Source organism: Nicotiana attenuata, unplaced genomic scaffold (assembly GCF_001879085.1).
Source record: "Nicotiana attenuata strain UT unplaced genomic scaffold, NIATTr2, whole genome shotgun sequence".
NCBI classification, from domain to species: Eukaryota; Viridiplantae; Streptophyta; class Magnoliopsida; order Solanales; family Solanaceae; genus Nicotiana; species Nicotiana attenuata.
This window is the reverse complement of record NW_017670684.1, coordinates 319,841-331,559: the sequence shown is the minus strand read 5'-3', so window position 1 is coordinate 331,559 and position 11,719 is coordinate 319,841. Positions and strand designations below refer to the sequence as shown.

The following is an 11,719-nucleotide window of genomic DNA, read 5'->3' as shown; positions in this document are numbered from 1 at the left end:
TCTCAAAACCAGAAAAGACAATTAAACATGCCATTGTCTCCTCAACAAAGTAAATTTTAGCTGTCATGAGCTAAATTACCTATTAAATTTTCGTATTTTTATGAAGGGATCTTTGGAGCAACGGTAAAGTTATCTCTGTGTGATTTATAAGTCACGCGTTCGAGCCGTGTAATCGGCCATTAGTGCTTGCATTATGATGGACTACTTACATCACACCCCTTTGGATGCGACCTTTCCCCAGACTCTGCGTAAATGCGACATGGTCCGTCCACTGATCTGCCCTTTAAACAGAGTGTAGAGGATGAAATTAAAGTATATAATACAGAAAGAAATTAAGAAAACTATAAAACATGTGTAGTAATGATGAGAAGCCAACTAGCACCAAAAGAAATGCTCCTGCCATAAAAAGCCTTAATAAATTATTTGTTTACCGTATTCTGGATAAATTATTTGTATATACTAAGTGAATTTCTTAATACAAATATATGGTCTTGGTCGAAACTCCAGCACAGTAATTTTACCTATTAATGCATTTTAATTAATTATAAATAATGCACTTGAACACCAATAATTCAGAACATGTTAACTTGATTGTGTAAAAGAAATTACATGCCGTCACTCCGAGGGCACAAAAATTGATACTACAATCTAAGGTTCAATCTCAAAGTAAGAAAAGAATCAAAATTGTTCGCAGAAAGTATGCTGGGTTATTAAGACAAGTCCCGCCATAAGTTTTTGAACAAAAAACATTGACAGCTGTCTAGCCCTTAAATATTTTGCCAACGTTCACTTTCTTTCCATAAATTTAATTTTCTCCTTTAATATATTCTGTGTAAAATACAAACAATATAGAAGACATCTTAGCTTCGGTTCCGAGCCAAAGAAAAAATGGACCGTTGCTACCAAACCTAATTTCAAAATCTCACCAACTCCTACAACTGCTTGAAAGCTGAAAAGAATTCAAGAAATCACCAGCTCCTATTCTCTCTCGTTACATTTCTCCAAAAATAAGGAAAAATGGTGTCTAAAATCATCAAAAGAACTCCCACAAAGTCCATTAAGAATCGTAGAAATCTCCCGAGCCATCTTCGCCGTAGCAAGAAGAAATCCCCATCAGCTAAAAATGCAGCTTCTGTAGTTGTTGCATCCATTAACAAATCCTTGTACACTTGTCATCGCCGTCTTATTAAACTCTTTTCGAAATTCACCCGCATTGCTACTCCTAAGAAAACTCCCAAAAAACAAGGATATCAGCTTCTTGGTAAAGTTTTTGATGAATCTGCAGCAAATGGGGACAATCTGAGGCGATCGCTTTTTGATGGCGGAAATGCCCTTCCCCCATTGGTGTCACGTGATAAAAAAACCATTTTTCTTGACTTGGATGAGACTTTAGTGCATTCTAAGCCAAACCCACCTCCAGAAAAGTACGATTTCATTGTTAGGCCGGTGATTGATGGACATAGAGTAGAGTTCTATGTGTTGAAGAGACCATTTGTGGATGAGTTGTTAGAGTTTTTGAGTGAGAAGTTTGAGGTTGTTGTGTTCACTGCTGGGCTTAAGGAGTATGCTTCTCTTGTTCTTGATAGAATAGACAGAAAAGGTTTGATTTCGCATCGATTGTATAGGGATTCTTGCAAGGAAGTTGATGGGAAGTTTGTGAAGGACTTGTCTGATATGGGGAGAGATATGAAGAGAGTGGTGATCGTTGATGATAACCCGAATTCTTACCTTTTTCAGCCGGAAAATGCTATTCCGATTAGGCCATTTACCGATGATCTTGGTGATGGGGAGCTCAAGAAGCTCATTGAGTTCCTTAATGGATGTGTTGAAGTTGAAGATATGAGAGATGCTGTGAAGGTTTATCTTGCTGCTGAAGAAGAATACGCATCAGTGGAAATCTGATTTGATTTTTTAATTTTTTATGCTTAATTTACTTTTTATTTGCATTTATTTGGTTCCTTTTTTCTGGAGGATTAATGTAATAGGTTGAACACTTTTGTGTTCAATTGGAAATGAGAAATGAAATTGGGAACTGTATACAATTTGGAAAAGTTTAGTGGTAAACTGTGTCCTCTTTTGTTCTCCTCATCAGATCTTTCTGCAAAATTCCAAACAATGGTAGAAGGATTCTTGAATAGTAAGGTTGAAGTAAACTTACTGTTGTTGATGTTGAATTCAAAAGCTGCCAAACTTAGTAATTGAGGCTTTACAAATTGATAAGAGCAGTTAGCATTGTGCATTCAAGAGTTCCAAGTTTAATAGATTTCCACTCAGTTGCTGGATTTAATTTTCTATATTTATGCATCTCTATTCAGTTTCATATACATTCTATACAGAATCAGAAACTATGAGAACTGTTGCACAAGTAATATGACAGTCGTCAGTCCCACAATTGCGTTGCTCACAAAGTTCAACTTCTCCTGGTGACTTGGTCTAGAGTAGCTTTTAACTTGACAATTGCTGTAATTTCATCAAATTATAAGTACATTTCAACGCAGTTCTTAACTTTCCCAATTGCTGTCGACATCTGTTTGCATATAAACAGACATTAGAGGACGCAAATAGTATAATTCAGCACTCATTTAGGGTTGCATGTGTGTGAGAGAGAAAATGAAGTCATATTAACTCTCTAGAATACATGGTTGTAGCTTGAATCAACTTCGAACTTCACCCTCGTTCAAATGCAAACAATTGCTTGTCTAAGAGGTCAGTGTATGTTCCAGTTTTCCCCCATCAAGGTCATTTGTGTAACCAGCATAAACAGACAGTTCACTTAACAAGTGGATCCAACTTGTTAGAGGAAGACTTCTTAAATCAAAAGACCTGCTGCATGCACAACAACCTTCAGATGAATCTCTTTCTCACAGTTATAGATTGTGAATTAAAAAGAAGCTAATCCTTGCAGCTTCTTCATAAGGTCATTCATAATCCTTAAACTCATTACGTTCTCTCTAATACCACTTCTTCGAGTTGCTAATTCTGCATAACCAGCAAACTGTGGATGGGGGACATATAGCGGATTTGACTGTAAAAACATTCATTTTCACTCACTACCGACTACCATCACATGATATCACCAAAAACTCTGGTGAATTGCTGTGAAGGAAACATAAAATCAGCAAGTATAGTTAACTGCTAAATAGAAAGGAACAACCTTTCCATCAGAATGATGGTCTAGAGTCTAAAATAGAAGCTGATTCCTAATCCAAGGTGGGAAAGATTGGTACTTAAGAAGTCTCTGAAAAAAGCTAACATCATACTTGGCTCCTAGGATATGCAAGGAAAAACTTAGTAGAACAAACATAGGAGGAGAAGGCACAGAGCTTCAGGATGATTCTTAACTAGCTGCGAAAGAATCTTCAAGCTCTTGAAACTAAACTTTGCCTACCTAGTGACTGTCGATCTCCTTACAAAACCCTATGTTTGAAAATCATGGCCAGCTCATTGGTGGATATGCTTTCTGAGCAAAACAGGAGAAAAAGATTTCTTCGCCCCAGTAGCATTGCCTCCCCCTTCTCCAGTACTATGTCAATCACATACCTGAACTCCTTTCTGTCTACTACTTAAGCATCAATTCAACAAATCATTTTCATTAGGAAATAAGTCAATCATGTTCTAACTTATTACTTTAAGGTTAACGGATCTTTCAGATGGTTCAAAAGGGACAACAATGGGAGTTCTGAGATATTCAGAAGATGCCTCGTACATGATCACTCTACCCCGATGTCATCCACAATGGCAATGGTGGCCACCATCCAAGGCCATGGGGCTTCTCGCCCATTGACCCCATCCACACAATGCCACCTATAAAGAAAAGCTCATTCCGCACTCATAACTTACACGGTCCCATTCCTTCCATACTTGCTTCTCCACCACTGTCAACTGGCTAAATACTAAATCATGTACAAAACCATCTAATGCAAAGCTGAAAATCAGAAATCACACAGAGCAGCTCTGGCTTCAATAAATATGGTTGACTACAACAGCTACTGAATCAGTGACCCTTTTTAAACCTCAAGCAGAACATTAATTTAATCTGTCTATATTGATTCAAAAACATTGAGACTAATAGCAAAGACAAATATGCCATCCAAAATTAACAAGCTCATTATTGCAAATTAACTGGTCTGTACACTATATTAGAAAAGATCACTCAATTCCTTCACGCTCAAACACAATGTATACAAAATCATATCTTTTACTTCTTCTAAGCAGAATGATAGGCCCAAATTTTGCTAATATCACAGAAACATACTCATATAACACCTCAAATGAACTTCACCCAAAAACTCAAAATTCGTGGGGGGAAAAAGAACATAATCGAAAAACAAAAACTAAAAACAAAAAGGTAACTTTTTCTTCTCAACTTTTATCTCAATCTAACAACATGGCAACTGAAGATCTGAGAGGGTAATCTAGAAGCTTCAGATTTAGAGAAACAAGCGTCATCAAGAACATCACTTTTACACCATCGACAATCTTGCTTCTGCAAGCAATCAGATTTCGACCCAATATTGCCGCATTCAGGTACCCGATTTGGGTTTCTCCTACTACTCAATGGCTTTCGAATTGGATCTCCCGAAGTAAACCCGCTTGACGATAACAGTAGAAGAAGCAGTAAAAGTAAGAATTGAGTGCTGAGAGGTTTAATGGTGGGTTTCATTTTTCATGTGCAAAAAAGAAGGATGAAAATTGTTGATTCTGCAAAATTTCTTTGGAAGACAGCTCTGAAATGGATTTATCCAACAAAGGTTAAAATAGCCTTATCATGCCCCAAATATTTGGGACAGAAGTTAAAAAACATAAAAAACAAGATTGTGGCCCATGCAGGTCTCGAACCTGCGACCTTCGCGTTATTAGCACGACGCTCTAACCAACTGAGCTAATGGGCCCTGTTGGCTATTACCTTCTGGACATTATATAAGTAATATAATACTCCATATGTTACTGAAGAATTTGCAATATTAGTGAAACCTAGAATGGCTGAAATTATCGAACACTCGAGAATTAGGAGACCCCTTAAAATTACAAGGAGATAGGAATAACATCTTAGTATGAGGGAGAGTGGCCGTCATAGTGTAACTCTGTCTTATCTTTGACTCAAAAAAGGTATTGTATTTTATTTACGGCCTGAAAACTAGTAGGCAGTGTGGTTGAGGTTGAAGGAAATTGAAAATGATTGGGGTCAATTCAGATGGGAACAGATTAGCGATCCTACCTTTTAACTAGCGGCCTAACTATTTTATGGTGGCACTAATTTGTCCACATGCATATTCTGGAATCTGGTGCATGCCATGGGCCAAATATCCCAATTATTCACGATGAGTCGATGACCTCCTAGAAATTGCATTAGAAAGAGCTGAAATGAACATATAAGCCATGCGTAGGATAATCAAATAGTTTTTAGTAGTGTTTTCTTGGTTTATACTATACGCAATCGAGAAAATGTAGCGTAAGAAGATGAACAAAGAATGATACAGCACAATTAATCCAAGTAAAGACCGGTCTTTGGTCTTTCATTTTCATAAATAGAATAAAACTTTTCAAGAAATAGAATAGCTCCCAACACGAGAAACCAAGATTTAAATATTGCACAAGGCCCTTTCATGTTAAAGTCTAACTTTGAAATTCTCAAAAATGTTTTAGAATAAGCTTTAAATCGTGTCATGGAAAAGAGCATTAATCATTAAAAATAATGAATTATACACTCATGACATATGATGTCAGGCTTACAGGAGCCAATTTGAATCAAGTTAAAACTTCTATATATACACTAGGTTAAGATCACTTTGATTTTCCATATAAACTTTGCTGGTTAAGTATTTGATTTTTCGTATAGGCAGGCTTCTGATATTAATGAAGTACTAATCATGCTTCAGGGTACAGGGGCGTCGTTCATGTTAGGCTTGGCAGTTGGGTCTATCCCAATGATGTCAATGGCCGTGTTTGGTGATGGTAATTGCTTCCAAAAGACGAGGCGGCCGCCGCCAACGGGTGGTATGGTCAATGGTTTGGACGAGACTAATGTTGCTGGTGGCAGAAGAGAGAGTGCTTCTTCAAGAGTTGGTGGAAGGAGAATGGGGCTAAGAGGAAATGTTGAAAATGGTGGCAGAGGAAAAACTTACCCTAGTGTTCAGCTTGTCAAGGAAGTACTACCAGCTATAGTCCTGCGCTAGCTACCTATATGTGGTTTGAGGATTTCGTCTTTGTGTGTTGTGTAATATAATTAGTTTAGGCCCCATGCGCTGTGATTTGTGTGTGTTTGTGCTTCTATATCTCTATATACTCTAGTTCACTTGTGATCTAGCTTAGCACATGTAACTTACTTTTAATCTAGTTAATACTACTTATTAATTTAATATTTTTGTTAAACGATATTACACAATCAAATAAAACTTGATTGATCATCTAGTCGTCCCACGCTTGAATTAGGTATTGTCAAATTTAACCAGGGATAATTAACTCGTCTAACTCTTGAATGCGTGTTAGGCTGAGATGTTTTTAGGCATGCTAATTGATTTTGACATAACCCAAGTTAACACATCTAAAAGTTTGGATCCATTTGGGCTACCTTGAAGTAAGAGTATTACCTCTCTGTATTTATAGCTAAAGATACGAACGATTATATACAAGAGAGGTTCATAGGGAACCAAACCTCCTAACCTCACCTATATACACGAAGAGAAAGGCTGCAAAAGGTATAGCTAGCTAGATATATAGCATTCCTATAATCGTATATTTGTATCCTACATACGACTGATGTTTATCCTTTATACCTAATTTAATTCGGGCTAATAAAACCGCAAGGAAATTTGTCAAAACATTGAAAAATAGTAGGCTAGTAACCTAACCCATAAAAAATAACTTGACCTCGCTAAGAGTTAGGAATTAATCAGTTAGGTCCTATATATCATACTATACTGTGCGGCAAAAAATCATAACTTCTTACAACTTTCTTTAATGGATGACGTTCGTTATTTAATGGATGTTTGTTACACTGATTCAGAAACTAAGAGACAATTTACGTTTGCAAGATGGAAATAGTACTCTAATTACCTAGTCAACGATAATTGGGGTGAAAGTAAACTAATTAACAGTAGGATGAGGATCATGACTAGCTAAGACAAAAGGACAACAATAAGTTTGTTGATTGACTATTCCATGAAACAACAAAAGAAAAAACGCCCCGCCAGTTTAATGCTACAATTTGGTGGCCGAAAATCAGGACTTAACGTCTAGTATTAATTCACATCAAAATGTAAATTCTAGAAATTTGGCTTGATAGAGGTTGTGATAAACTTGGCTTCCTCATGTGAATTGTTGCATTAATTAGTTTACTACTACTTCTTCATAGTACAAGTATATATAGAGAAGATGAAAAGATGATTCTTTTAACTTAAAAGTACCCACAAATCTCTTAAAACTTGAATAGTAGTTTTTTTAACATAAATAAAAGAAGGGGGGGAAACCAGAAAATGATTAGGATCTCTACTGGTGTTACAGATAATGGTGCAGGCCTCGCATTTCAGGGTTCTGAGTTAACATTCATGGTAGGCATTATTGCTGCTTCAATCTCAATGATGGCGGTAGTCATATTTGCCTGTGCTAAATCCTCTGTGAAACGTAAAGGTAAAAATCCTTATAGTGGTAGTGGAAAAACTTCCGATAAAACTGTTGTAGGTGAAAGTAAAGGTCAAAAAACTCCTCAAACTTCTGCCACAATCCGTGCAATTGGCGTTGACACCATTTCTAATTCCACCAACAATAATCTCGCAGCAGCAACTTTTGTGGATATTCCAGCCATGGAAGATGTTTTCAATAATACTGATGATGGCAAAGATAATAATCAAGGCCATGGCAGTGACACCACAAACACCGGTGCTGACAAAAATATAATTGGTGGTGGCAGTGGTGGTCATACCAATAGTAGTGGTGACAATAATTATATGGGTGGAGGTCATACTCATGTTAGCACCGAAATTACTACTTGTGGTGGAGGTGTTTGGTCATAGTAGCAGCGGATGAAGTGGTGGTGGTGGTGATTGGGGCAGTGATCACGGTGCTAGAAGTTGGAGTGGCAGTGATTTTAGCGGTGGTGGTGATGATAGTGGTGGTGGTTTTAGTGGTGGAGGTTAGTGACAAAGTTACAACATTCTTGCTCCATTTCTACAAGTCAGTTGTTTTATAGAAGTTTTAATATGTGCTCAAAATCCATTCATATGTTTTTTTTTTTTTTTTGTGTAAAATCCAGTTTACCCCCTTAATCTTTAAGGTTTGGGAAACTATACCCCCTTCACATTTTGAATAGGAACGGCAAGCCCCTTATAATCAAAAATCAGTTGGAAAAGAAAAACTGTTATCACTAAAAATAAAAATTCAGAATAAACCCTCTTTTTGGAGGGAATAGTTTTGGCGCTAGTACATTCCCAGTAACTTAAAAAAATGAACATATTGGAACATTTTTCATTCCCTACCATTAAATAAATATAAGTACCAAAGAATTGCAATTGTTAAAGGACAACAATGAACATGTTGAAATAAACTCAATCACTCATTGAATATATTAAAAAAGTATCATGACCATGCAAATTCAATTATTCCAACACATATATGACTTGATTGGGTGATCCAAAGAACTTCAATTGTAATCGAAATTGAGAAAATTAAATGATCCATCACAATTTGGACTATTAATCAACGAACATCCTTGATGCAAAGTCAAGGACGCTATCCCACTTACTAGATGAGTTTCCTACACTATTTTGGACAACTCATCCAGTTGCTGACGCTTGAGTTGAGAAAATAGCATCTCCAAAAGGTGTTGGTTGCTTGTGCAATTGAGATGTTCCAAGTTGTGTAGCTGAAGAAGCAATTTGACTTGGTCTAGGTGGTTGAACCTTAAAAACCAAAAGTTACAATTAGGGTAGAAAATTATTGATAAAACATCTATTATTAACATATGGTATGAAAAATACCCTATTATTACCTGTGAGGCCAGTACCTGGAAATCTTCAAATGAAAGTGTTTGAATAAATTTGCATCGATTTGTTGCAAATGACGAGGACCCCAAGAATCCCAATTGAGAAGATATAGACAAAAAAACCTAGAAGTGAAGCTCTCGGGTGGAATTCCTTGCTGTTGGATCGAATAAATATGGATTCGTCGATGAAAATTGACAAAGAGACAGATACTGGATTGGACAGATAAAACTTTACCCACTTGTAAATCAATATATAACGAAATCATTCTTAAGTGAAAATAAAAAAGTGAAACAGATGTGTAGTATCCGCTCACAAGATATTGAGCAAGAAGTTGATTTTGAGAAAGAATAGAATACCCCCACCGTTGCTGAGCAGTACCCATGGTTTCTCAACTGATAAGGCCGATGGACTCCATTCATACTGTAGTATTTTAATATTTGTATTTTGTCTTTTGAAACATAGAATGTGGCAAATAATATTATAGGAAGAATATACTATTATATAAACATATACTGACTTTGGAACTTGTGCACAAGCACAAAACCACTGATATGGCATTATATTGTAACAATGAAAAAGGTTACTCACCTTGAAAAGTTGGACTGATTTCCAGTTGACTCTAGGTTTTTCCCAAAGTTTTATGTCAAGCTTTTGCTTAAAAGTTAAAAGTAAACACGGTAATTTATGCTAATTACCATAATATAGTGCCAAACATATTCTGGCGCCAAACCTATTCCCTCCAAAAAGAGGTTTTATTCTGAATTTTTATTTTTAGTGATAATAGTTTTTCTTTTTCAACTGATTTTTAATTATAAGGGGGTTGCCGCTCCCATTCAAAATGTGAAGGGTTATAGTTTCTCGCGCCTTAAAGGTTAAGGTGGTAAACTGAATTTTACTCTCTTTTTTTTTTGGGGGGGGGGGGGGGAGGTGAGGGGTTGGGATGTGGCATTTTATGCGATTATATGTAATTTCATTAATAAGCTGACGCTTGAATTACTATTGATCTTCAAAAGCTATACTTGACAAAATGTTTTAATTAAGTAGGGTTGAAATCTTCAAAATCTCTTTTGCTAAAGCCCATATTTGGATCATGAATCTAATTTGTAGGTGATAGGTTTTGTATTCTTTTCCATTTCAGCTTGAGTTGTAGGCCAAATGTCATTTTAGATTGTGATATTCTGAAATGAAATTTCGAGAAAGCGATGTTCAATAATTCAGTTATATATATGACGGAGAATAACAGATGAATGATATCGATGGCAATTTGATCATTTCCCCATCGAGTCTCAAAAGTTCAGATATCTTGATAAACTAATGATTTTTATTTCGTGTTTCAGAATATTGTTTACCCGTAAAACGATACAGTTAAATTTGTTGTGTGGTTTATAGACAAGAGAATTGATTTGATCCGAAATGATAAATAAACTAAATAAAAACGTATAGCGATGAAATCGAAATAAATAGCAGATAACATGGTTCCGAGAGCAACAATAAGAACAATGTTAGACAGAAAATAAAGTATTATATAGCTTGAGAGTAATGTGTAGCATAAGTTTGTGAGTGATTTCTCATCCTTTACAGTGGTTGTTGAAATCATTATTTATAGCTATACCTAGGGAACAAGGTCCAAGGATCAAACCTCTCTTAAATGACAATAATGTGGGTCATTGATGAATATGTAACAGCAGACCATAAATGCCAAAATTCTTTGCAACGGCTGTAGATTTAATATTGAGGAATATTCTTCATTAAATGTCATCTGGTGACAAATATTCGTTTGCTTCCGTTGACTAAGTTCCCTTCAGAATTTACCTGGTGCTATGGCTGTCCAACGGGACGGGCTGGCCCGTCCCGCTTCAAGTTAAATGGGATGGGCCAATGTTAAACGGGACACGGGATGGGACGGGACGGCCATTTCGTCCCGTTTGTCCCGTCCCGTTTCGTCTCGTTTCGTCCCGTCCCATCCCGTCCCGTCCCGCGTCCCGTCCCGCGTCCCGCCAGTTTTTTTTTTTTTTTTTAAAACTAGCCGTTGGGCAACGGCTTAAATGGCAAAAATAGCCGTTGCCAACGGTCCAAACAGCCCCTACACCCCCAAAACACCCCCTATCCCCCCCCCCCCAAACTTTTAATATAACCCCTAAGTTTATTAAATTACACTTTGGCCCTATTTTCTATTATAAATACCCCCCATTCTTCTTCATTTTTTCCCACAAAAAATCAATCTTCTCTCTCAAATCTCTTACATTCTAATATTCTATCTATATTCTATATTATTCTCTCAATTTTGTTACTATCAAGTATCAAGTATCAACTATCAAGTATCAAGTGATATCTTTCAAGTTTCAACTTTCAAGTTTCAACTTTCAAGTATTTGGGCAAATTTTTTGGAGCAACTTTCAAGCTTCAAATTAATTCGTCAAGTATTTGGAGCAATATTTCGGGCAATTTCTTCAAGTTTCAATATTTAATCACGGTGCACTCGTTCCATCTCCTAATTTTAATATATAATTTTTGCGTATCATTTTAGTGCTTAATTTTTGTGTTTACTTTACGTGTTATATTTTCGTATTTCATTTGTGTGTTTAATATTTGTGTTAGCTTTTTTAATTTAGTTTCGTATTTAAATTATGGCACCTAAAAATGTATTTGGTATTTTTAAAAAAAGTAGTAAAGGTGAAAGTAGTAGTAATCCTAATCCTAACCCTTCTCCTAGACCCCCTAGAGTTAGAAAGCATATT

The 11,719-nt window shown here is 36.3% G+C and overlaps 1 protein-coding gene and 1 non-coding gene across 2 annotated transcripts; one reads left to right on the top strand and one right to left on the bottom strand.

The window, feature by feature from the left end:
* Nucleotides 1-877: 877 nt before the first annotated feature.
* On the top strand, nt 878-2,085 carry LOC109242270 (probable C-terminal domain small phosphatase). Its single transcript, XM_019409128.1, has one exon. It carries the CDS (start codon nt 1,018-1,020, stop codon nt 1,900-1,902), a length of 885 nt encoding a protein of 294 aa, XP_019264673.1. The 5' UTR covers nt 878-1,017; the 3' UTR covers nt 1,903-2,085.
* Nucleotides 2,086-4,818: 2,733 nt separating this feature from the next.
* TRNAI-AAU lies at nt 4,819-4,892 on the bottom strand. Its single transcript has one exon. It is a non-coding gene; the product is annotated as a tRNA-Ile (tRNA).
* Nucleotides 4,893-11,719: the final 6,827 nt, after the last annotated feature.

What these genes read in the sequence shown, in the direction of transcription:
- LOC109242270 (XM_019409128.1), top strand. Translation starts at nt 1,018, where the DNA reads ATGGTGTCTAAAATCATCAAAAGAACTCCCACAAAGTCCATTAAGAAT.